The following is a 27922-nucleotide window of genomic DNA, read 5'->3' as shown; positions in this document are numbered from 1 at the left end:
CACAGGCTGGAAATTGGGGCCAAGGCCCCAACAATAAATTCACTAGGAGGTTAAACACAATACTGTGACAGTTTAAACCAGATTGGTCCAACAGGAATACAATGTGAGCTATACAAAGTAATTTAAAATCTTCTAGTAGCTACATTTAAAAAAAAAATTTTAATCATATATTTTGTATAACCCAATATACCCCAAATACTATCATTCAACACATGTAATCAATATGAAAAATCATTAATAACTTAGTTTTCTATTAAATACATCTTTAAAATCCAGTGTGTGTTTTACACTTATAACACTCCTCAGTTCAGACTAACCACATTTCAAGTGTTCCATAACACCTGTGGCTAGTAGTCACCATACCAAACAATACAAACTGAAACTCTTCACTATTTCAGAAATAGGCAGGAAATAATCTAAGCTATGGATTTTCCAGAAGTCATGTATGGATGTGAGAGTTAGACCATAAGGAAGGCTGAGCACCAAAGACCCTTTTGAACTGTGGTGTTGGAGAAGGCACTTGAGAGTCCGTTGGACTGCAAGGAGATCCAACCAGTCCATTCTAAAGGAAATCAGTCCTGAATATTCACTGGAAAGACTGATGATGAAGCTAAGGCTCCAGTACTTTGGCCACCTGATGCGAAGAGCTGACTCATTTGAAAAGACCCTGATGCTAGGAAAGACTGAAGGCAGGAGGAGAAGGGGACGACAGAGGATGAGATGGTTGGATGGCATCATTGCTCCAATTCATGTCCATTGAGTCAAACTCTGGGAGATAGTGAAGGACAGGAAAGGCTGGTGTGCTGCAATCCATGGGGTCACAAAGAGTCAAACCCGACCGAGAGACTGCTGCTGCTGCTGAGTCGCTTCAGTTGTGTCCAACTCTGTGCGACCCCATAGACGGCAGCCCATCAGGCTCCTCTGTCCCTGGGATTCTCCAGGCAAGAATACTGGAGTGGGTTGCCATTTCCTTCTCCAATGCATGCATGCGTGCTAAGTCGCTTCAGTCGTGTCCAACTCTGTGCGACCCTATGGACAGCAGCCCCCAGGCTCCTCTGTCCCCAGGATTCTCTATGGAAGAATACTGGAGGGGGTTGCCATAGACTAAACAACAACAAATCCTTTCTGGAATGGTAGAGTCTCACCATGAGAATAAGCTCCTTGAATCAGAATCCAAATAGAGCAGGAACACTTAGGGTGAGGGAGAGACAACACTGCCTTCATAATTTCTAAAATGTAAACACTACTCTGCCCCTTAATCTAAATAAAATCATGTTTTGTATTTCTGAACACTGACACAACATTTCAAAAGTCATCAACACATTATTACATTGTCATAGAAAGATTCCCAAAATACATACCTTTCAAAGAAAAAAAGGAATGAAGTATCATTTATACATGCTTTAGTTAAGTAAATACAAGAAAGCAACCTTCTGAAAATATAATCAAAAGGGGAAAAGCAGGCAAAAACAAAGGCGCCGTCGACTGTCTGAGCAACAAACCAGAAACTGTTCATTCTCAAAGTAAAACATTCCTTACCCTATTACATCAATCACCTTCAAGAGCTCAGGGTCAAGCAGCATAGAAGCAGAAATGGGCTCCCAGAGATTATCACTCGCTATGATTTTCACGTGCTGGAGACCTTGATGGTTCAGCATTCTTCTTAACACCTTTCAGAGAGAGAAGCAGAACACAGGAAAGGTTAAAAATGAGTTTTCAGCTGCTGACTTATGACCAAGTGAGCTCAAGTGTCTTCAGATTCAACAAGCAGGATGAGACTGTCAACATTATTTCTCAATAGAAATGTGCCCCATGTGGAGAGGTAAAAAAGCACTATCACTAAAATAATCTACTTCATGGGAATGTAAAAAGAAAAAAAAAAAAAACCCAAGAGGCAAAAATATTTTAGAGGGATTTTCCCTCTGACTTTAAAATTATGTTTAGCCATAGAAAATGTGGGTGCAATGGTGGAAATATTTTTTTTGAAAAATCAGAGCAGTAATATCCATAAAAAACCACTACTCTGATATGAATTCTTACAGGAATTTTCTTACGCAGACACAGTAAATTGGGGTCAAATTAAATACACATTGCCTGGTGGGCTCCAGGGGGTTGTAAAGTCAGACACAACTGAACACACACACTCAAAATGCTTCAACTTTTCATTTTATTTTGAGCATTTTCCAATGTCTTTAAATATTCTGCCATTACTTAAAATATTACAAGTATCAGAATTCTGCATCATGCTCTAAGTAGAAACAAGAAATTTTCTATTTTTACCCTCAACGCTTTCATAGGTATACACAGCACAGGCAATAAAATCTGTCTGTAGAACGACCTGCCCACCAGAGTAAAGACAACAAGCTAAACTGTAACAGGAATAAATTCTCAGAGCACAGAGCGCTGTTTTGTGCTTGGGCCCCAAGAGGGCCCTGAAAGAGGCACAAGACAGGGTCCTCGCCGTCCAGTGGCAAACACACTCACCAGCACGCTAACACTAACAGGGTGTCCTAGGAAATCACAGAGTGGTCCATACTGAGATGTATGGACTGCCAAGACACGCAGCAAGACCCGCGAAGAGGGGACATCATTTCACCCAGGAGCAGAAGATGCCGATTTCTAAACAGTAGTTCTCGATGGATGGCTGTGTGTGAACTTACTGCGACACCCCCATGTACTCTGAACTATCAGGCTCATAGCTGCAGGTGCTCAGTAAATATTCATTAAGGGGGAACAAAGAATTTCACAAGCTCTCTTTTCACATTCTGAGTTTTCTGAACTAAAAAAATTTCCAAATAATGTGCTCTCATCAATTCCACTCTGAAAGCAATCTGAACAGATCCTTAGAGATCAACTAACTCTCAAGAGTCGGACACAACTTGGCGTCTAAACAACAAACAACTCAAAATTCAGTAGGACTGAGAATCCCGAGCCCTCTGTTAGGAGACCAGCTTGAGTCTCGTCACTCTGAGGTTCTGTCTTACTCTTACAGTGAGCAGGGAGAGCAACTCAGTCACATCTGTAGTTATCACGATGATGTATCTATTTTTTCTAATTCTATTCCTAGACCATCATCTCTAAAATCGCTTACTTTTTACTATGGTATATTCAAATAATACTCTAAAATATACAAATCTAGAAACTGTGTTTTATACATAAATTGCCAAAATGAGTATGAAAGCAGCATTCTTTGAGAAAAGCTTTATCTAATGTATTCCAAATGTTTTTGCTATGGAATCTTTCCCTTTCCACCCTCCCTCTCCCCACTCAAAAGTCTAGGCAGAAATATTACTTATAAGATAAATGAAAAGGATGCTGTTTTGCTTGAACTGACATCCATTTCCATTCACTACACTCAGATCCTATAAGGGATTTTCCAGACACAACTGAAAAACAAAGTCAATTATAAATACAATGTAGTGAAGTTGCTCAGTCGTGTCCAACTCTTTACAGCCCCATGGACTGTAGCCTACCAGGCTCCTCTGTCCATGGGATTTTCCAGGCAAGAATACTAGAGTGGGGTGCCATGTCCTTCTCAAGGGGCCTTCCTGACACAGGGATCGAATCCAGGTCTCCCGCATTGCAGGCAGATGCTTTACCATCTGAGCCACCAGGGAATCCCAAATACAATGTAAACAGCAAAAATAAAAGAAAAAAATAGCCTTGCCATCTTCACATACATTGCTTATTTCTACTATATTTATTTCTACTCTTAAAGACAAATCCTTATTATTTCCAGGGGCCATCTTACTAAACTATATGGAATATATATTCATTAAGCTTATTGAATCTGAATACCTGCATTCATGTGCCATTATTGAACTCTCTCTCATGGTCCTTTTAACAAACAGGACACAGATTCTAGGAAAATATCACTACAAAAATGGCAAATGCAAACTACAAGTTAGTTCCTAAGATGTGTTACTGCAGGCAAACTACAGTTTGAAAGAAAAGGAAACAAAGTCTAAAACATTTAGAACACTGATGATGAATCTTGGAATAGGAATTAGTCTTTCAAATCAGGCAAGCTGAATTAGAATGCAAAGGAATACACAACAGGCTCTTAATAGTAAAAACAAATAAATAAATAAAACAACCACCTTAGTTGCAGACCATTAGCTTAAAACAAAACTGAAACTAAATTCTAATGCTTTTAAAGCTTCTTTCAAATGAAATACACACAGCTAAAGAGAAACATATGGGCTTCCCTGGTGGCTCAGCTGGTAAAGCACCTGTCCGCAATGCGGGAGACCCGGGTTTGATCCCTGGTTTGGGAAGATCCCCTAGAGAAGGAAATGGCAGCCCACTCCAGTATTCTTGCCTGGAAAATCCCAAGGACAAAGGAACCTGGTGGGCTACAGTCCATGGGGTCGCAAAGAGTCGGACAGGACTGAGCGACGTCACTTTCACTTCTTTCAAAGAGAAACATGTGTAATCCCAAGGTGGGGGTTGGGGCGGGGGGGGTGGGACTGTGAGATGTCCAGTTTGGGAAGATGAGAGTCCATCACAGCAACGTGGCCTACCTAACTATGGGGCTACGCGGCATATGGGCACTGACTCGGCTTCTGCTCTGTCTCCTGCTGCTCTCATCGGACCTGTACTCATCCTAGCCCCAACTTGCCACTAAGGACTCCTCCCCCTCCACAGCCACCCCCCCACTGCCACACTCTCACCCCTTCACTGGCAATGCCTGCCCCTGCAGTTAGCTTTGAGTTGCCAGGCTCTGGTGGCGTTCAATCCTCTCAATCTGTGCCTTCTCCTCTGCACAACTAGTGAATAAGTCGTGCCGCTAATCCAAGACACACCGGCCTGCGGATGGCTCAGTGACCCTGCTGGTCTGATCCATCTTTCTCCACTTGCTCTGCCCCCAAACCCCTTTACTTCTCAGTCTTCACATCTCCCCAGTGGCATGGTCTGCCTTAGCAACTTGTGGAGTTCCTATCCATCCCAGCTTAAAGATTCCAACTAGTCTTTAAATAGAATTCTCTAATCCTCAGAAACAGGCATCACCTCCTCTCTGCGCCCCCCTGACAAGCATAATTCTGCTAAATAAATCATGACTGATATTTCAGTTGGTCATATGAGACTCTATAGTCTCCAAATCTGAACTCTTTTTAGGTAGAAAAAACACGTTTTATCCTTGCATTCCAAGCACACATACATTGTCTGACAAACTAGGTGTTGAGTAAATGATTCCTGGCTGACTGATTGAATAAATAAATGAAATAAATTTAGTGGATATGACATGCTTAAAAGAATACGACACTTTTCAATTTAAAGAAAAAAAAATGTAACCATGAAATTCTATTTTTAAGAGAAAAGACATAATAAAACAAGACAGAACTATAAAGTAAACCAGAGAACATCTCCACTTGAAAAGTTAAACTGCCATTTGTTTTCCAGTGATGGAAAGGGCTATTACTCTCAGATTTTCCTTTCCTAAAAAATAGCAATAACAGTAGCTACCCCATAAAGGGGGCAGTAAGAATTAGAGAGAGATAAATATTTAGGGAAAGTACCTCTAAAAGAAACACACTTTGCAAATATTAGTTGCTATCTATTTGCTAATCACAAATAGAAACATACAACACACTCCAATGTAACAGGAGAAAGAAAGAAACAAGAAATAATTTCTTGTTTCCAACAAAAACAAGAATGAGATAATATACTACGAATTTGATAGATGACAATGAAAGAAAAATCTGCATTTCTTGGTGTTCTAAAAATCTAAATGATATAGTCGTTCCATAACAATTATCATAATTATACAAATTAGGGATTTTTAAATAGGAAAATTCACCACAACTCTATAGACAAAGGCAATTTGGGAATTAGAAGGAGTTATGTAATTTTACGTTACAACTGGCAAAACACATCACTGTGCTGTAAAAAATGCAGTGTTCCTTCTACTGATTTCCATGGAACTATAAAGGAATTTTTCACTAATAACTTAAAGATAAAAAGATTTTAAAGTTGTACAGACCTTGATATAATTAACATCAAATGCCCTCTCATTCCAAATCTGCAAAACAGAAAGTCAAAATATCAGAATTATAAGATTTTGTGTCAGAAAGTAAACACTACCACTAAGATGCCGCTTTTCTCACCATCTTTCATATTATCTGGAAAGCCATTTTTCTTACTTAATAGAATGTCCTACTGTTAAATTTATAGATATTTACAAGAAAACATAATTTTTAATTAAAATAGTATTTTTAAAAACCTTAACATATTTGGAGAGTATTTTTCAAAAAGTCACTTACTCCAGAGATTTCTAAAAATGGAATATTAAATCATTCAATAAAGATTGGCAAGACAGTGTATGCCAGACACTACAGCAGGCACTGGACGCTTATCACACATAGGATTGTGGCAGTAATTCTTACCAGTCCCTACAAGCACACCTGAAAGCCAAGTGTTAATAAGGACACTGCACAGGAGTCATGTCTTTAGCACACACAGAGAATCACAATGATGTGTGACATCACGAAAGCAAACTCTTAATGAAGTCAGATAAAAGGAACACACACAAATCTCTTAGGCTTAGAATCACACAGCATGAGGTTTCGGGGTTGACACAGAACTTCGCTAAGACTTCCATTCTGCACCTGAGAGATGGGCATGGCTTCCAAATACTCTTCACTCAAGTGATTCTGGTGGTGGTGGTTCAGTCGCTAAGTGTCTCCAACTCTTGCAACCCCATGGACTGTAGCCCACCAGGCTCCTCTGTCCATGGGATTCTCCAGGCAAGAATACTGGAGTGGGTTGCCACACCCTTCTCCAGAGGATCTTCCTGACCCAGGTCTCCTGCACTGCAGGCAGATTCTTTACCAAGTGGAAAGTGATCTTATCCAAGAAACTTCCTTACCATGGCGTGTGGTTAGAAGGAGTCCAAAACAGACGTGAATAACCCATTTTCTAACAGAAACATTTTCTTTGACTTTACCATAATAGAATGTTGCAAGACTCACGCCTACATTTAGTTTCACTATGGGTTAAACGTATTTGGTATTTAAGAAAGTTCTCAAACACAACAAACTAGCTTTCAGTTATAATCTAGAGAAGCATAGCAAAAACAGTGTGTCCTTACTTCTGGCTTCCTACAGCCCCTGATTTGCCCTCATGGCCCATGGCGGGTCCTGGGACCCTGCAGTGTACCTGCTGCAGCGTCTGCCCCTCTCACTCAACTCCTCAAGGGCTTACTAAGCGTGCTCTCCCCAAGACATATTAGTCACAATGCCTGCAACACAGTAGCAGTGCTGTAATTGCTGGCTAACTGCATGAAAGCTTTTAAAATCAGTTTTGACAGCACATTTATTAGCAGCAGTGTATAGAGACCCACTGTGTGTGTATGAGGCTCCGTGGGGGCACAGTGCGGGGTGGGGCATGCCTCCAGCCAGCCAACAGACCAGCTAGAAATGTAACATATTAGGCCTCGCATTTTAAATCATTAAAAGGGGTTAAGTAACAGCTCAGGACAAGGGTAGGCATATTTCTAACAGCCTGCCTAATTAGACCCACCATTCATATTTTTTACAGCCTGAAAGCTAAAAATGGATTTTACAATTTTAAGCGGTTACATTTTAAAGGGTTATATAATTACCTACATAATATCCTTCCTTAATATTGCCTTCTGATCCACAAAACTTAAAATATCTACTCTCTAGCACTTTTAGAAGTCTGCTACCCTCTACTTTAGGACCACAGAAGATTGAGGGAGCAAAATGAGATCAATCACTAAACTATAAAAGTAAACCCATTATTGTTGTAAGAATTATTAACAGAAAAACTAGGGAAAGCTTAGAAGAAGGAGAATTTGAGCTGGGGTGGTACCAAAACAAAAACAGCGCAGGGAGGCATAAACTACATGCAGGTTTCAAAAGTGGGAAGATTTGATGGATGGAGAGGAAGAACCAATGGTGACACAGAGGTAATTTGTCAACAGACACCAACAGAACAAATTAGTCTCAGAACACAAAGATGTCAACAAAGTGCCAGAAATTACTTTAAAAATTATAAATAAATGTTCAAAGCTTAATCACGTTCTGAAAAATATATTACTGACTCCGATGTAATCAATGTCCAGGTCGTGATAATGCTTGCACCCCACAATCCAGGTCACGATGTAGTAGGCGGTCAGCTGAAGATTGACGTAAGGCCAGTTGAAGCCCTTCCCCAACCATCCAGGGAACGACCACGGCAGCCCTGTGGAGACGAACAGGCAGAGCTGGAGCAGGTGTAAAGTACAGGCACCACTAAAACCAAAGCAAAGCAAAAAGGCACCAACACAGCCTAAGCACAGAGCCAGCAAAGGGCTGACAACAGGGAGACGCGTGCCATGCACGAATGCTTACACTCCCTTCCAGCTTCCAAGCACGCTAACTCCCTACCGATCCTCAGAGCCAGGTTCCGAGATTCTAAGTGCTCTTTGATAAAAGAAATAAAAACAAACAAAAACCCCTTTCTCAATATTTACCAACAGAAACAAATGTAACATATAATTTAATATCCCCACCCCTGCTAAAAAGATATTCGATGTACAATTTTTGTTCTCTGAAGGCATATCAGAGAGTTTTGAAAGGCTTATGCTTAACCTGGCGCCTCAGACAGTAAAGAATCCTCCTGCAGTGCAGGAGACCCTGGTTTGATCCCTGGGTCAGAAAGATCGCCTGGAGAAAATGGCTACCCACTCCAGTATTCTTGCCTGGAGAATTCTATGGACAGAGGAGCCTGGCAGGCTACAGTCCATGGGGTCACAAAGAGTTGGACATGACTGAGCAACTAACACTATACTTAACTACTTCTGTGAAGCAGGTACAATACAAATTCCTCACTAACTAGTACATCTTCTTACAACTTGAAGCTATTTAAATACTAATTAGTAAGGTAATCAAATTTTGCAAAACTAGTTTTTCTTTATGGCAATATAACTGCCAGTGACTCAGTAGGGAAATACCCCTTTGTTATATGATATTGAACAAATAATCCACATTCTTCTAATACCCAAGTTATTATTAAGTTTAAAAAAAAAGAGAGAGGAAGAAAAGAAGCACTAATTATGATTCTAAATCCTAATTCTCTTACTAATATATTAAAATAAGGTCAACATTAAGTTCCTTAACTGTTAATGTATGTTACCAATCTAGTTTACCACTGAAAAAAAAAAAATCAAAATGACAAAATGCTTATTTTCCTAAACTCCAGAAGAATGCCTAAGTTGTATCTACACAAGAAATGTGACATTAAAATAATGAAATGTTTTAAAACAGTGAAATGCCAAATACATTCCGAAGGCCCGCCATGAGTAAGTCTTTGTTAGGACAGGGTTCAGCCTGCCAGATTTTCTGCATTTAAATGAGAACTGACCTTGAAAGCAGCCCAGGGGTTAAGTATGTGCTGAAGTCAATAAGGCTTTTTACTGCTCAATTTCTGAAAACTCTTACTAAAGTCCATTTACACAGAACACACTGACTCCTCACTTTTTTTACTTAGAAAAACTTACGCTTGTCCTTTGATGGTTGAAAATGATTTTAAAAATAACGTGAAGTTAACCCCTATAAACTAAGACCATCAGCAAGAAAAAGAAATGCAAAAAGATTGTCTGAGGAGGCCTTACAAATTAGCTGAGAAAAGAAAAGAAGCTAAAGGCAAAGGAGAAAAGAAAGGAAGCTAAAGGCAAAGGAGAAAAGGAAAGATATAAGCATCTGAATGCAGAGTTCCAAAGAATAGCAAGGAGAGATAAGAAAGCCTTCCTCAGCCATCAGTGCGAAGAAATAGAGGAAAACATTAGAATGCGAAAGACTAGAGATCTCTTCAAGAAAATTAGAGATACCAAGGGAACATTTCATGCAAAGATGGGCACAGTAAAGGCCAGAAATGGTATGGACCTAAGAGAAGCAGAAGATATTAAGAAGAGGTGGCAAGAATACACAGAAGAACTATACAAAAAAAGATCTTCATGACCCAGATAACCATGATGGTGTGATCACTCACCTAGAGCCAAACATCCTGGAGTGCAAAGTCAAGTGGGCCTTAGGAAGCATCACTATGAACAAAGCTAGTGGAGGTGATGGAATTCCAGTAGAGCTATTTCAAATCCTAAAAGATGATGCTGTGAAAGTGCTGCACTCAATATGCTAGCGAATTTGGAAAACTCAGCAGTGGTCACAGGACTGGGAAAGGTCAGTTTTCATTCCAATCCGAAAGAAAGGCAATGTCAAAGAATGTTCAAACTACAGCACCTTCACACTCATCTCACACGCTAGCAAAGTAATGTTCAAAATTCTCCAAGCCAGGATTGAACAGTACATGAACCATGAACTTTCAGATGTTCAAGCTGGATTTAGAAAAGGCAGAGGAACCAGAGATCAAATTGCCAATATTCACTGGATCATCAAAAAAGCAAGAGAGTTCCAGACAACATCTATTTCTGCTTTATTGACTATGCCAAAGCCTTTGACTGTGTGGATCACAACAAACTGTGGAAAATTCTTAAAGAGATAGAACACCAGACCATTTTATCTGCCTCCTGTATGCAACAAGAAGCAACAGTAAGAACCAGACATAGAACAGACTAGTTCCAAATTGGGGAAGGAGTATGTCAAAGCTGTATATTGTCATCCTGCTTATTTAACTTATATGCAGAATACATCATGAGAAATGCTAGGCTGGATGAAGCACAAGCTGGAATCAAGATTGCTGGGAGAAATATCAATAACCTCAGATATGCAGATGACACCACCCTTATGGCAGAAAGCGAACAGGAACTAAAGAGCTTCTTGATAAAAGTGAAAGAGGAGAGCGAAAAAGTTGGCTTAAAGCTCAACATTCACAAAACTAAGATCATGGCATCTGGTCCCATCACTTCATGGCAAAAAGATAGGGAAACAGTGGAAACAGTGACTGACTTTATTTTTGGGGTCTCCAAAATCCCTGTAGATGGTGACTGCAGCCATGAAATTAAAAGACACTTGCTCCTTGGAAGAAAAGCTATGACCAATATAGACAGCATAATAAAAAGCAGAGATATTACTTTGCCACCTAGTTAAGGCTATGGTTTTTCCAGTAGTCATGTATGGATGTGTGAGTTGAACTATAAAGAAAGCTGAGCGTCAAAGAATTGATGCTTTTGAACTGTGGTGTTAGAGAAGACTCTTGAGAGTCCCTTGGACTGCAAGGAGATCTAACCAGTCCATCCTAAAGGAAATCAGTCAGGAATATTCATTGGAAGGACTGATACTGAAGCTGAAACTCCAATACTTTGACCACCTGATGTGAAGAACTGACTCACTGGAAAAGACCCTGATACTGGGAAAGATTGAAGGTATGAGGAGAAGGGGACGACAAAGGATGAGATGGTTGGATGGCATCACCGACTCAATAGACATAAGTTTGAGTAAACTCCAGGAGTTGGTGATGAGCAGGGAAGCCTGGCATGCTGCAGTCCATGGAGTCACAAAGAGTCGGACACGACTGAGAAACTGAACTCAACTGAAGCCCTATAAAATGGACCTCAATAAATCACACAATTTAGCCTGAATGTGTAAGCCTATTTGAAATAACCAAGGTCATTTCAAATGATACAAGTGTGCTTCTGTGTGTGTTTGAAATCTTTTATAGGACTGTACACCGCTACAGGAGAACAGTACAAGGGGTACAGTCCCATGTGAGGACTCATCCTGCTGCCAGAATCTAAGCTCCACAAGGAAAGGACTGTTCTAGGCATCCCCGCCTCGGGCAGTGACCACCACATCCTTGAGCTTCAAAACAAACAAGAACAAAAACCACTTCTCTATGCACCTCTTCTAGAAATGGGACCCACTGATGTATGTAACACACAATTTCGCAGGTTAATTGGGATATACTGCAGTTGACTATAAACTAGCACCTCCATCTGCCTCTACCAGGATTAACCATGGGTGCTGTACTGCCGATTTTCAATATCCCCTGAAAGGAGTTCAGGGTGGAGAGCAGAAATGAAGCACTCTGTGATACATACTTTCAGGAGCCCATTTTGTGAGCCCAATTCTTGTATCTCCTCGTCTCTAGAAAAGCACTAAACTCCTTCATGGCATGCCTGCCCCCGTGACCGGCAGAAACCTTCCACAAAAATGTAAACCTGACTGCACGTGCTCCCCTCACCAAAACCCCATACCCATCCACCTCCCCTGCCTCTCTGGAGGCACCCTTTCCTCTTTCTCAAGTGCTGTCTCCCGGGCTGCAATCCCCATTTTGCCCCAGAGAAAACTTAGCTCTTAACTCTCACATTGTACATTTTTTTAAGTGGGGACACAGCTGCATATACAATATACAATCTTATAAACACTGTCCTTTTACAAATTTTAATGAGACGTTCTGTTGAGGAAATTAGTATGATACCACACACAAAAAAGAAAAACACAGGATAGACTTAGGTTCTAAATATGATTTTGATGGTTACTAATTTTCCAACCTTAAGTCAGTGGTATAACTCTCTCAGCCTCCACTGCTTCTGTAAAATGAGAACATAATGCCTCCCTCCAGAAGCAGGATAAGCATCAGACACAATGTACATGAGCGAAGGAAGACGCGTGGCTGGCACATCCTTGGCTGTGGTAGCATACTGGCAGTGTTAACCACATGATTAGCACTTCAGCAGCAACAGGTACTCCACACACCCAATTCAGAACTTTAGAATTGAAAGGAAGCAGACTACAAAAGTACAGCAAACTTCGCTTCTTACCTATGAGTGTAATATTAGGGTTCCGCTTCTTAGCTTCCTTCATCAACCACCATTCATATCCTCGGAAATAATTCTCATCTAATGCGTAGTGCATATGGGAGGGCTCTGTGCCATCTGAAGGGGAGAGAGCAAACAGAAAGGAGACTCTTAATGGTGATTCATAGGCCACACTCTACACACACAATCATAATGCAGCAAAGTAGCTTCCAGACCCAATTCTGACCTGGGGCACATAAGAATAATCTTATATAACTTAAAGGTGGATGATCAGAGCACATTATTGCACTTTTCCATTACCCTGAGCATCACAAAGGTCTTAAATAATAAACCACAACTTTCTATCATAAGCCATGAGTGTTATCAGCTCACATAGCTGAAAATTTCTAGGGCTAATATCCTGCTGGGAGTTGGTCTCTCGGGTTTTCAAATCCCCACACCCAGTTCAGCCCACCCCAACTTCTAGCTTCTCTATCCCAGACATGAGTCCTGAGCTGCTAAGCCCCAGTTTCCACACCCCGTGCCTTGAGCCTATAACATGCCTCCTTAAATCAAGGCAACAGAACACTGAGAAGATAGGAATGAGCACACGTTCCCAGCGTGAGAAAAGCCTATAGTAATCTCTGCAGGGCGTCCAGGTGGTAAATAACACCAGTGCTCACATGTTACCACGCTTCACATGCATCTGGCCTGGGAGAGGCACCCTAGCCCTTTTCTTCTTAAACGTAGACATCAGAATTCACAAGAGCTACCTGCTTCTGTATCTCTATCTCTAATCCAGCTTCAGCAAATGAAGATGGCCAGTCATTATCTATTCTGCAAAAAAGGGTTTCACAATAAAATGCATGTCTTCCTATAACAGCCAGGGGATGGTTTTGTTATGGGTTTTTTTGTGTATTGTTTGTTTTTAATCTGCATTTTTTCTTTCAGCATAAATTAAATACCAATACCACCACGCAGATATATTGATTTAACAAAAATTACTTACAAGTCACTAACAGGAACACAGGCATATAGACAATACTCTCACTATAATGGAGTCTAACCCATGAAAAAATAAGCTATATAGAATCATTGAGAGAATTTTCTTCTTCCTGAAAATCAGAGACCTAAAAAATTTTTAATTGACTACATGTATTACACAAAGCCAATCCAAATGATGACAATAAAGACTGCAAATTTACTGGTTAAAATTATTTTATTTTTAAAGGACAAAAACATTGTATCTTTGAAATACCAACTATTTATATTTTGCCACATATTTTATTTAAAGCTAATAACATCTCTTTTTTTACATGTTTAATACACTAAAAACTTACTATCTTAAAACTTCTCAGTAAAATTTCACTCTCTCCCTATTCTCTGTCTAGTGACTATTAGTTTATTAAAAAACTGTGGATATATTTACTACTGATTCTTCAACTAAATAAGAAATCTAAAGTCCACAAGCTGCTTTGTATGAAAAAACACATGTTTTGATATAATATTTTTTAAATAACTATAATGAAAAAGGAAAATAAAGAACAATCTAAACAGTAATCAACATCAGAAATGTTGGCATTATTTATATTCTGAAACCACAGTCTATGAGTTTAGGTACAGGTTCAAATATTGGAGGCAAATATCCCAGTCCCCAAATCCTCCTACCTGTTGTCTGCCCATCACCACCTATTTCAACTTTTAGAATATGCAGTGAGGCACCGAAGTTTGGCTGGGAAAAGAAGTAACAATATTAACAATATGATTCATTGAATGAAGGAAAACACTTCAAGACAATTACTAATCACTGCCTTTGATTTGACAGATGAGAAAACCAAAGCAAAACTTCAGATTGATAGTAACTTATTCCAAAAGTAATTTACCAGATTTTTAAAAACTAGAATTGTGAAGATGCTAAAGACTATTGCTGAAATTCACCACAGTTTCTAAAATATCACAGATACCATTAAATCATTATTTGTTCGCTACCTTAAAGAGATAATCCAGTATTTCAGAACGGTAGGGCTCTGGGTAATTTACTAGAAGTCGGGAGGTTGCCTAAAAAAATAAAAAATAAAAAAAAAGTTTTCAAAAGCATGAATAAAACAAATCTAATCATGAGCACTTTTTCACAGTGTTTATGTGGACATGTCATCTAGCATGTCCACAGTTACCCAGCTCTTGGGCAACACCAAGCTGTGGGAAGTCGTTTGCCTACCTTTGTTTTGCTCATCACTGGGTAAATAGGGCTGATGTCTGTCCAACAGCTAAAACACAGGTTCCCAACAACAACCACGTTTCCCTTCTACTGAGATGAGGGTTGGTGACGGTTGGCTGGGAGGTTAAGGTTGCTAAGTCTACTAATGAATCTCATTATTACAGATTTATCTTGAGGACCTAGACTCAGAGACTGGTTATTAGAAGAAATAAAACAGTTTCTCTATCTCAAGACTGTTTGTCATCTACAATATCTGGGGGCCAAGAATGGGAAAGATGAATCTCAGGCAATTTTTCCCCTCAACATCTCGTAGGAAAATATTACAAGCAGCAATTCTTAAAGAAACCTCTAATCTCTTCAGTCTTATTAGAGATTTATAGGTGCTATCTCTTGCTGTTAAGAATGACGACACAATGGTCCCCAGGCCAGGCTATACAGGAAACCTCACACAAGACTGGCATCAAGCACTGTTTACAACAGCTAGGACATGGAAGATGTCCATCTTCCATCAACCTAGATGTCCAACAGATGAATGGATAAAGAAGCTGTGGTACATATACACAGTGGAATATTACTCAAGCAATAAAAAGGAATGCATTTGAGTCCGTTCTAATGTGACAGATGAACCTGGAGTATATTATGCATAGTGAAGTAAGTCAAAAAGAGAAAAACAAATATCATATATTAATGCATATATATGGAATCTAGAAAGATGGTACTGCTGAACCTATCTGCAGGGCAGCAATGGAGATGTAGACAGAGACCTGTGGACACACTGAGGGAACAGCATGGAGACACACGCATTATCACCCGCGAAACAGCCAGCGGGGATCTGCTGCGACTCAGAGAGCGCAGACCAGCGCTCTGTGACACCGGAGAGGGTGGGGTGGGTGGGAAGTGAGAGGGAGGCTCCAAACGGAGGGGACGTATGTGTACCCGCGGCTGATTCATGCTGTATGGCAGAAACCAACACATTGTAAAGCAATTATCTTCCAATTAAAAATAAATAAAATTTTTAAAAAGACTGACATCAAAATGCATGGATAAAGAAAGGTGGAAGAATAAAGAGATGAATTTCCCTCCCCCCAAGAGCTTTCAGAATAAAGTTCAGATTGTTCAGTTTTATACCCAAATTCCTTAATTATTTGGATTGTAACTCACATCATCTATGTAGGTATGCTGCTGCTAAGTTGCTTCAGTCGTGTCCGACTCTGTGTGACCCCATACACGGCAGCCCACCAGGCTCCCCCGTCCCTGGGATTCTCCAGGCAAGAACACTGGAGTGGGTTGCCATTTCCCTCTCCAGTGCATGAAGGTGAAAAGTGAAAGCAAAGTCGCTCAGTTGTGTCCGACTCTTCTCAACCCCATGAACTGCAGCCCACCAGGCTCCCCCGTCCCTGGGATTCTCCAGGCAAGAACACTGCACTGCCTTCTCCCTATGTAGGTATAACAAACTAATATATCTTTCTTCTGTCTCCATTACTGCCTTGCAAATAGATTCATCAGTAGAGTCCATAAATATATATTAATATACAATATTTGTCTCTTTTATTTACTTCACTCTGTATAATAGGCTCTAGGTTCATCCACCTCATTAGAACTGACTCAAATATGTTCCTTTTTAAGGCTGAGCAATGTTCCATTATATTTATGTACCACAGTTTCTTTATCCATTCATCTGTCAAATGCACTCTACCCCCTCATCTGGCCAAATCCAGTCCAAGCTTTCCGGTCAAACTCCACCTCTTCAAGGAAGACTTCCCTCTGCTCTTCCTCAGCGATGTGACGAAGGTGCCCCTCCTGTGGACTGTGGCCTCAGCAACAGGTCCACAGAGCCACCATTAATCCCTCTATCCCCACACCCTCATCACTGTTTCACCTCTAAGATCCTTGGGGACAATGACTGGGTCCCATTCAAGTTCATATCCCCATTTATTTTTATTCAATAAGCATTTATTTAATATCTCTTATGTTTTCATTAGCTTCACCAGTACAGGCAACATAATAATAGTCTGAGTCCGTGGAGCTGGAATCCTGATTACATCATTTACAAGCAGTGTGACCAAGGGCAAATTATCATTTGCAAATGGTCGTCTTACTCATTCAGCTGTCCCAAGACTAAATTCAGATATAGAAAGGACTTAGCACAGTAGTTGGCACATAGTATGCTCTCAAGAGATAACAGGCATTGTACACACAAATTGCTTTTAAAAACACAGTCACTTCCTCAACGAGCTTACAGACTAGTAGAGGCTCAAATTTTAAAGTGAATGAGTGCTGTATACGCAGGCTAACCTTCTCCTGACCCCAGGGAAACAATGCTCCCTGCTCTGTATCGTGCTAACAACATACACTACAGCTAGAACAGTGTGTTTTGCTGTTTGGAGGTTGTTTTGCTCTCTATGCTCTTCTAACCTTAACAAAGAAAGGGCCAACTTTGAGCAATCATACGTCATTAGGATATTGCCAGCTGATAGTCACACCCAGTGCAGAAGCATTAGTTTTATCAATGGCAACAGCAGTATAGCCAAGTGTTGAAATGTACCATGAAGCAATAACAAATCACCTAATTATTGATACTAATCATGCTCCCTAAATAAGGCCTGTTATAACAGCCAAGGATGGAGCCTTAGCACAAAAATTGGAAAACAGTGATGTTCCCAATACATGGCAGGCACTGAATGTATTTTTCACTTAAAATCCTTGGATAACTTCCTCCCCCAATGTATGAAACAGAATGATACTAACCAAAATTAATCACGTTGCAGATGCCATCCTTTGATCTTTGACATCTATCCTTACAATGTTCCAACCAGGCCGGTATCACTGTGTGCCCAGAAAAAAAATCTGAGCTATAGAGAGGTGAAATAACCTGCCCAAGGCTGTACAGTGAGTGACAAGGAGGCCCAGAACAGATCCCTGGCAATCTGGTCTTAAGTCCACGTGCACCATCCTGCTTTCCCCACCAAATATGCAGATTAAATGAGAATATTCCAAACACTTACTGCTACAAGCTGTGCTACATCCAGGGACTCCAGAAAGGAGTGATGTGCAAATACAGCATTGCAATCATTTTCATTCAATCAGTATTCACTGAACTTCTGAGATGAGTAATACATTATACACGGGACACTATCATAAAAGAGTTTCCTGTTCTGAGTTATGAAACAAACCTCATTTTAAACAGAGTTAATAAACATACAATAACAAGAGTTCCACTTTGAACAAGTTAAACAATGGATTTAACATCAAAGAAAAGGTGTTAGGACATGATGAATCCTCATTTTATGAAATACTGGCTAACCTAGGTTCAAACCACCAAAATAAAAGGAGAATCATGGTAGTAAAGGATAAATACATTAGCACATTCGTCTACTGTTTATCTTTACCAGCACCTATGAGTAAGGCTACAACATCTGAAAATAAAAGCATAAAAATCAGCTGGTTTAGGGAAAAGATTTTTCGCCCAGAGCAGAAGGTCAGATCTGCTATTAGACTAAACACTTAGTCATCCACTGTCTTTTCCTTTCTGGAGTGCAAGGGCCTAGCTGAAGTCCCGATTGCCCAGGAATCCACTTTTCAAAAATAATTATGTTTTATGGTATGTCTACTTAAAAGTAGTCACCCAAATCTCATTGGTAACTTGAAACCTTAGAGTTTTGCTAAGTTAAATGATGGAAATTCATTACACACATAATTTCCAAATAATATAAAACACTGAAACATTAATACTGAACACAGGTTTATCTACTTTTGGTTTCTTATTACAGAGAAACAAAACATCTTTAGATCTATTAGTAAAAACGTCCTGTCACTAGAAATTAAGGTTTCTAAGGGTTAAGCAATCTAATTAATATATATAATTAAAATACTAGAAATAATATGAGAAACAATTCAAAAAAAGTAGGATGTATTTTGGCTAAGAAAAGGTATGAGATAGGGAGATATATTTCTGTTAAGGGAAATGAAAGTAATTTTGTCCTAGAGTAGAGAAAATGAATGGATATAGAAGCTGGGAGAGGGAATTTTACCTTGTGTAGTCAAGCTGGCCAAAAATTAAATTATAAGGATTTGTTTAAATAAGCTTTAATAAATAGCATACTTATGAAAAACTAAGAATTATTCTTAATCTGCTAAAAAGACAAATTTTTGTTAGACTATTCGTCTGTTCTTGATAAGCTTAGGAAAGGTTCCTTACCTTTTAAGGAACCTACCTAGGAAATAAAGATTCAGATATTATCAAAATAATATTCTATGCTTCACATTATCTTTATCAAATCTTTACTTGAAAAAAAAACACCCTGAGTCTTCGCTATTAGGAGAGCTAAGGTTGTGGGTGGGGGTGGTTAAACTGGGTTTAAAATATGTAACTTTATACATTTGCCTGTGAAGTTGTCATTTTGGTTAAATGGATAATTAAGTATTGTTTCACAGTGACCAATGACCCTATTTAATCAAGTGTTTTAACACCTTTTGTATTTTTTACAAACTTCCCCAAATAAATTCTAAATGAAGTCTTTTTGACCTCATATTAACTTCCTGAGATTTCTCCAGATGAGCCCTGGACATCTCAAAGATGTGTTCTTTCTCCTTATAAAAAGACATGAAACTAATTAGGCTTATTTGGCATGTTAAACTTCATAGTAAGCATTGCCAAGTAAGATGTAACACTAAACTTTCTTTAGTTGATATTTGTATTGATACATGTTATTAACATACGTGTTCCAGAAATTACATCAAATTCCTAGACATCTGCTATATCCTGGTATAATGCTATCACTTGTAATTCTAGTTATCTTAAAATGCTATACGTTACAGAAATAACCAAATTTCCTGATCAACTGAATTACAATGAACTTTATCAGATTTTTAATATGCCCGTGTTTAAGCCTTTTTGTCATTTACAGATAGTTATAGCTTTACTAATGTTTTAGCAAAAATGTTCTTCCAAAAGTGCTTCATCTTCAAGAATTTTGGAGAGAACTCTTCACTTAAAGTACAGGGTTCTTTCAGATCATGTTGAACTGGGTAAGAATTTACAGAACTCTAAGGTCAAATCAGTGCAGATGGTGACTGCAGCCATGAAATTAAAAGATGCTTACTCCTTGGAAGAAAAGTTATGACCAACCTAGATAGCATATTCAAAAGCAGAGACATTACTTTGCCAACAAAGGTGCGTCTAGTCAAGGCTATGGTTTTTCCAGTGGTCGTGTATGGATTTAAGAGTTGGACTATGAAGAAAGCTGAGCACCGAAGAATTGATGCTTTTGAACTGCGGTGTTGGAGAAGACTCTTGAGAGTCCCTTGGACTGCAAGATCCAACCAGTCCATTCTGAAGGAGATCAGCCCTGGGATTTCTTTGGAAGGAATGATGCTGAAGCTGAAACTCCAGTACTTTGGCCACCTCATGCGAAGAGTTGACTCACTGGAAAAGACCCTGATGCTGGGAGGGATTAGGGGCAGTAGGAGAAGGGGACGACAGAGGATGGCTGGGTGGCATCACTGAGTTGATAGATGTGAGTCTGAGTGAACTCCAGGAGTTGGTGATGGACAGGGAGGCCTGGTGTGCTACAATTCACGGGGTCGCAAAGAGTCAGACACGACTGAGCGACTGGACTGAACTGAAGGTAAAACAAGAATCATAAAACCGCTAACAAAAGATCAAAATCAACAAGAACTAATTATAGGGAACTGAATGAACTGATGATGATAATTATAATTTTTATGACTTTTTATCCAAAACACTGTTGCTTCTTGAATGTTTTACTTCTTCCAGATTTGTGGAAAATCTTTTTCCTGTCTATGACTTGTATCAATTTGTTAAGTGTATCCTTGTAAACAAAGATAAAACAAATTTCTCCCTATCTGATCCCTCCAATATTCAAAAACTCTGAGTATTCTTATTTTCACAGCAATATAGTTATTTGCATAAGTTTACTAAGAATCTGTCCTCCTCCTAAGAGGACACAATTAGAAACACTGGTTATATTGCCAAGGTTTTAACTAACATGTCATATTTGAGAGAGACCTACATAGACTCAGATATAACCAGACAGATTTTAAAAATTTAGGTTGACCTATGGAGCCAATTCTTCAGTGCTCAGCTTTCTTTATAGTCCAGCTCTCACATCTATACATAAAACTACTGGAAAAACCATAGCTTTGACTAGACAGACCATTGTCAACAAAGTAATGTCTCTGCTTTTTAATATGCTGTCTAGGTTGGTCATAGCTTTTCTTCCAAAAAGCAAGTGTTTTTTAATTTCATGACTGAAGTCACCATCTGCAGTGATTTTGGAGCCCAAAAAAATAAAGTCTGTCACTGTTTCCACTGTTTCCCCATCTATTTGCCATGAAGTGATAGGACTGGATGCCATGATCTTAGTTTTGTGAATGTTGAGTTCTAAGCCAGCTTTTTCCCTCTCCTCTTTCACTTTCACCAAGAGGCTCTTTACTTCCTCTTCACTTTCTGCCATAAAGGTGATGTCATCTGTGTATCTAACGTTATCAATATTTCTCCCAGCAGTCTTGATTCCAGCTTGCACTTCATCCCACATGATGTACTCTGCATATAAGTTAAATAAGTAGGGTGACAATATACAGCCTTGACATACTCCTTTCCCAATTTGGAACCAGTCTGTTGTTCCACATCCAATTCTAACTATTGCTTCTTGACCTGCATACATATTTCTCAGGAGACAGGTAAGGTGGTCTGGTATTCCCATCTCTTGAAGAATTTTCCAGTTTGTTGTGATCTACACAGTCAAAGGCTCTGACATAATCAACAAAGCAGAAGTAGACATTTTTTCTGGAACTCTTGCTTTTTCGATGATCCGACGAATGCTGGCAATTTGATCTCTGGTTCCTCTGCCTTTTCTAAAACCAGCTTGAACATATGGAAGTTCATGGTTCACATACTGTTTAAGCCTGGCTTGGAGAATTTTGAGCATTACTCTGCTAGCGTGTGAGATGAGTGCAACTGTGCGGTAGTTTGAACATTGTTTGGCACTGCTCTTCTTTGGGCATATAAAGAAATATGTCCAAAGCTTTCTATAAAGAAAGCTGAGTGCCAAAGAATTGATGCTTTTGAACTATGCTGTTGGAGAAGACTCTTGAGAGTCCCTTGGACTGCAAAGAGATCCAACCAGTCCATCCTAAAGGGAATCAGTCCTGAATATTCATTGGAAGGTCCGATGTTGAAGTTAAAACTCCAATACTTTGGCCACCTGATGCAAAGAACTGACTCATTGGAAAAGACCGTGATGCTAGGAGGGATTGGGGAGAGGAGGAGGAGAAGGGGACGACAGAGGATGAGATGGTTGCATGGGATACTGACTCAATGGACATGAGTTTGAGCAAGCTCCAGGAGTTAGTGATGCACAAGGAAGCCTGGGGCATGCTGCAGTCCATGGGGTCACAGACAGACAGGACTGAGTGACTGAACTGAACTGATAGAGCCAATGTCAGTGAACTCTGTACCATCATTTTGGCTGCAGTCTTCAGGCAAGGCTATACTGGTAGCCGCTCCCTTCTCCAAGTGATCTTCCCAACCCAGGGATCGAACCCATGTCTGCCACATTGCAGGTGGGTGCACTGCAACCCATTACAGTGGGTTGCAGGCACGGCAATCCACTCCAGTGTTCTTACCTATAGAATCCCCATGGACAGAGGAGCTGGGTGGGTTACAGTCCAAGGGGTCACAAAGACTTGGACATGACTGAGAGACTAAGTATGGCACATGGAGCCAATAAAGCTCCCTGGAAAAATCAACCTGGTAACTTGCTTACAGGGTTCCCAGAAGCCTTACCAGGTAAGTAAGAAAGGTCACTTCTTAGCAGATGCAGGAACCTCAGAATATTGGTGGATCTCGTGAAGAAAGGAATTCACCCAAATCTATCAGGATTGCAGAGAAAATCTGATGTAAGTTCACAGCTTGGCTGCCTAGCCTTGAGAGAGATTTTTAATAGCCCAATCTGTGATTCCTTGTGCAAATGTCCAACAGGGCACACTTAAAAGAACCTATATGGTCAATTATTATTTTGGCTGCACTTATATAATCAGGGCAAGTTTATTAAGGCCATACTTATTTTGCAAGGAAATTAGCTTTATTTTGGTTATCTCTAATAAAAGGTGGAAGTAAGGGGTGATGATAGAGAGAAAATTATATTTCAGTGAAGAACTAGAGTACACTCTGCAGATAATCAGACTGTAGCCTGCCAGGCACCTCTGTCCATGGGATTTTCCAGGCAAGAATACTGGAGTGGATTGCCATTTCCTTCTCCAGGGGATCTTCCTGACCCAGGGATCAAACCACGGTCTTCTGTACTGCAGGCAGACTCTTTACCATCTGAGCCACCAGGGAAGCCCATTATCAGATTCTAGTCCTATTGATTGTCTTTGAGGTTTGTTTTCTACCTGTAAACTGGACCAAATACTGAATTCTTCTCATTTCTTCCAATATCTGAATACAGCTTGTCAAGCTATTGTTTCTTTTTCCCAACTTTCTGACTTTAAATTATTAAGAACTAAAATTTCCCTTTTCCTGAAGTTATGCAACCTAAAGTGTGATAACTTTATACAAACTCCAGAGAAATCACAACAGTTCATATCTGAACAACCTTCATGCCTGCTGCTCTGTGGACCACTCAGAAAGATCCCCAGAGATAGTCAAACTCAACTCAGGAAGATCTACGATTGCCACCGTCTGTCCCCACTCCATCTGAAGATGTTCTACAACTAGAAATCATGACTGGCTGCCCTCAGGATTCAGAATAGGTTTACAATTTGCTCCATTAGCCATCGTTTTCTTTTGTTTTCACTGAAACGTCTATTACATAAACTGAATCAAGTATTCGCACCATATAGACCTAACCTTGTAAGCACACTTTCATCACTGTCTCCTGAAATGAGACACAACTCTTTAACGGAACTGACCGTGGTTGGGTGAGATATGGAGCAATCCACCAACCCAGGACAGACTCAAACCCACTCATAACAGATGGCCCAAAATGTTAATCGCAGTATTACCTAATCTTTGAACAGATTCCTCGGGCCCCAAGATCACTGACCTGGTTTCAAGGTGTGACCTTTTAAGCTTAGGACAATGGCTACCAATTGGATTGCAAACTATTGACTGTAGTATAAATACAGGAGTGCTACTATAATCCTTTCTAAATTACAACAGGCCCTATCCCTTACTTTCAGTAAATCAGCTATTCAGGCAGTTTAAGGTCCTCACCACTTATGCTGATACGTGGGCATTAAGGGTGGCTTGTAGTGCAATCCCCAATGGTCAGGTTTTTCCTTTTTTGTAATGCAAATGCAGGACTCAAGCTTTGATTGCAAAGCATCCACTTCAAAGAGGTATCCACTTCCCAGATGGCTGTCTCAAATATACATACTGCAGCCAAAGAACCCAGAGCCAACCTGAGGTTGGGGGGAGGGGGGAGTTCTTTGCAAGATCTTGGTCAGTTTCGCTAGCTGACCATCATTAGGGCCACTTTTTCTTTCCCTGAACTTTAAGTTCCCACACTTAAGGTTTCAGTTCACCAATGAAAAAATAAGCCGCAAAGCCCAAGGCCTCCACCCTTGACCCTAATGAAAGCAGAACCCCAGGCCCACACCCTCTGTCTCTCTACCTACCATCACCAGGTGTGACCCAGGTATGCCATGTGCTTTCCAGGACCTATGAGTAATAAACTTTTGTTTTGTTCAAAGTTTTCCAATGGTTATTGCCGAGGGCATCTTGCAATCATAAGAACCACAGAGACCAGTGCAACAACAACACTGGTTATCAATAGGATGAGTGAGTGAGTGAGTGAGTGAGTGAGTGAGTGAGTGAGTGAGTGAGTGAGTGAGTGAAGTCGCTCAGCCGCGTCCAACTCTTTGCGACCCCGGATGAGACCCACCCAGAACAGCCACCCAGCAAGCGTTCAAACTAGTTCTGAATTGCATCCAAGGACACACATTCCATCTGACTCAATTCAACAAACAACCCATTCAAGAGTTCAGCCTTGCCATTTTCAAATAAAATCAGCTCTAGCTCTGTCCTGGGGAACAAAAAAGAAAATCCCTCTCGTTCAAAGACCTGCTATCACAAACGCCATGAACTCAAAGGCTATAAACACAAGGGGATAAAACAAAGGCAAGACAAAGGTTACAAAGAAAAAGCTGACAGGACTAAGCAAGCTGTTAGGAGCCAAGAACAATCATGCCACTGTAGCAAGCTCCCAGGCTTGGGAGCCACCTGTTAGCATAACTAGGGAACTAAGGAAATTATCAGCTGTGCCCACGCAGACTTTGCATTAAGCTTGTATGGCCCTCGTGTCTCCCTCAGGAACTTCCCTGGCGGCTCAGCTGGTAAAGCGCCTGCCTGCAATGCAGGAGACCTGAGTTCAATCTCTTGGTCAAGAATATCCCCTGGAGAAGGAAATGGCAACCCACTCCAGGACTCTTGCCTGGAAAATCCCATGGATGGAGGAGACTGGTAGGCTCCCTTAAGTATTTTAGAATGCCTAGATAAGAGGAACTTATCCCAACTGACACAGCCTAGAAAAGACTAAGGAGACAAGCCAATTTAGTGTAATTAGTATCCTGTGTGGGATCTTGAAACTGAAAAAGAGCATTGGGTAACTAAGGAAATATGAAAGGAAGTAAGGACTTTCATTAAGGTAACCAACATTGGTTGGGACGAATGTCCCATACTAACGTGGGATGCTAATAATAGAAGAAAACTTGATTACAGGGTATATGACAACTCTGTATGGTCTTGGCAATTTTTCTGTAAATCTAAAACGATTTCTAAAGTTAAAAATTCATTAAAAAAAAAAAAAGAAAGAAAACAAGCTTGCTCCAGAGGTCCTTGAATCAATAAAAAAGTTCTCTCAATACCTACGACGAGTATCAATTGGTGCCTTTGTTAAAATTTGTTAAAATGCAGGTTCTCAGGCCCCACACCAGAACTCTAAAGTCAGAATGGGAGCTGGCGAGAAGGCCTGAGTCTGCGTTTAAACAAACAGACCAGGTGATTTCTTGTGCACCTTAACGTTTCCCTCTCTTCGCACACATAAACAGCCACCAACGAGGCCTCTTCCAGAGGGCAACTCACCCCCTTAGGCCTTTGCCATCCAAGGGCAAAACAGTCCTCAAACAGTTAAACAATCCGAGAGTATCAGCTGATACTGGTGTGCCCTGATATTAGAAAAAAAGACTTTAAAAAGTCCGTTTCTGGCTTTTCACCTTCCTAAAGAGGGCCTGAGGCACCTGTCGTCCCTTTAAACAAAACCTACCGGACGCCTGCCCCCTTGGGGGCACAAGCTGCAGTCCCGATCCAGGACTCTCTGGCCCCCCGACCCCCCAAAATAACAAGCGCACTCAAAACATCCCTCCGGGGCATCCTCTTCGGCGGACGGACGCTCCTCGGGCCCCCGGCCATCTCTGGAGCGACCCTCCCGGAGTGCCCTCTTCAAGGTGAAGAGACCCTTCCCCTCAGGGACCCCTGCTCAAGTTGAGGAAGGATTTGAGCCCTCCGCCCTGTCACTATCTAGACCTGTCACTTAGTTGGTGGACCTCCGGACCCTCATCTGTTTAACCTAACCGTCTCTATGGGGTCATCTTAAACCAACAAACGCGAGGTCCAGTCGCGCGACGGCGGCGTCGAAGCAGCCACGGACGGGCGCCCGCCTCAGGCGGCGACGCGCGCGCATCGAAACGCTGGGGCCGCGCCGCGGGGGCTTGTGGGACGGGGCGGGACCGGACGCCCCCCGCGCCGCTCCGTTCCTCACCCCGCCGCCGCTGACCGCTCCGATGCCGTCGAACTCCCGGCCCAGCCCCTCGGAGTCGTCGAGCACGTACGCGCCGCTGGGTGCCAGCAGCGCGCACAGCAGCAGGGGCACCGCGGCTTGGCCCGCCAAACCCGCGGCGGCCGTCATGGCTTTCGCCCGGCGTTGCCGGGAGGCCTGAATTAGGCGCTCAGCCATTGTGTGACAGGTCACATGACTCGGGCGCCCAGGGAGGCGGGTCCGGTCGCCGCCATGATGGAGAAGGGCAGGAGGCGGCGGGTGCCGCCGCCGCCATGTTGAGTGTGGGCTGCGGGTCGCTGACGCAGCCGCCTTCGTGTTGGGGTGGGGAGCGAGCCTTTTCTAGCGGGCCCTACGTCAGGGGTTGACTGCAGGTTTCTGCGTTTGTCACTTCGGTGCCCCGCCTCTGGCATCACCTACTGGAGCATTTTATCGAAGAAAAAGATGGCTATCCAAGGCCAAGGGAGTCGTGCAGTGAATGGCTTACCATGTACCTCCCCAAGCATCAACATTCAGAAAACTGAGATCATGGCATCCAGTCCCATCACTTCATGGCAAATAGATGGGCAAACGGGAAACAGGGGAAACCGTGACAGACTTTATTGGGGCGGGGGGGTGCGGGGGGGCTCCAAGATCAATGCAGATGGTGACTGCAGCCATGAAATTAAAAGAGATTTACTCCTTGGAAGAAAGTTATGACCAACCTAGACAGCATTTTGAAAAGCAGAGACGTTACTCTGTCAACACAGGTCCCTCTAGTCAAGGCTCTGGTTTTTCCAGTGGTCGTGTATGGATGTGAGAGTTGGACTATAAAGAAAGCTGAACCCCAAAGAATGAATGCTTGTGAACTGTGGTGTTGGAGAAGACTTTTGAGAGTCCCTTGGACTGCAAGGAGATCCAACCAGTGAATCCTAAAGGAAATTAGTCCTGAATATTCATTGGAAGGACTGATGCTGAAGCTGAAGCTCCAATACTTTGGCCACCTGATGGGAAAAAACTGACTCATTGGAAAATACCCTGATGCTGGGAAAGATTGAAGGCAGGAGGAGAAGGGGTCAACAGAAGATGAGATGGTTCGATGGTATCACCTACTCAATGGACATGGGTTTGAGTGGATTCCGGGAGCTGGTGATGGCCAGGGAGGCCTGGCGTGGTGCAGTCCATGGTGGGGTCACAAAGAGTCAGACACGCCTGAGCGCCTGAACTGAA

General features: G+C 41.4%; 1 protein-coding gene across 2 annotated transcripts in view; it reads right to left on the bottom strand.

The window, feature by feature from the left end:
- Positions 1 to 26893, bottom strand: part of GALC (galactosylceramidase) — a 55352-nt gene extending 28459 nt beyond the window's left edge. The window contains exons 1-7 of one of the 2 annotated variants that reach the window (XM_068964558.1): positions 26699 to 26893; positions 14687 to 14755; positions 14366 to 14429; positions 12722 to 12835; positions 8066 to 8205; positions 5984 to 6022; positions 1540 to 1670 (exon numbers count right to left, since the gene is read on the bottom strand). In XM_068964558.1, the coding sequence (XP_068820659.1) occupies positions 1540 to 1670; positions 5984 to 6022; positions 8066 to 8205; positions 12722 to 12835; positions 14366 to 14429; positions 14687 to 14755; positions 26699 to 26893 (752 nt within the window). The remainder of the gene's footprint in view (positions 1 to 1539; positions 1671 to 5983; positions 6023 to 8065; positions 8206 to 12721; positions 12836 to 14365; positions 14430 to 14686; positions 14756 to 26698) is intronic. The other variant, XM_068964560.1, reaches the window with a different exon arrangement.
- Between the last annotated feature and the right edge of the window lie 1029 nt (positions 26894 to 27922).

This window comes from Capricornis sumatraensis, chromosome 2 (genome assembly GCF_032405125.1).
Source record: "Capricornis sumatraensis isolate serow.1 chromosome 2, serow.2, whole genome shotgun sequence".
Taxonomy (NCBI): domain Eukaryota; kingdom Metazoa; phylum Chordata; class Mammalia; order Artiodactyla; family Bovidae; genus Capricornis; species Capricornis sumatraensis.
This window is presented reverse-complemented; position numbering and strand designations above follow the sequence as displayed.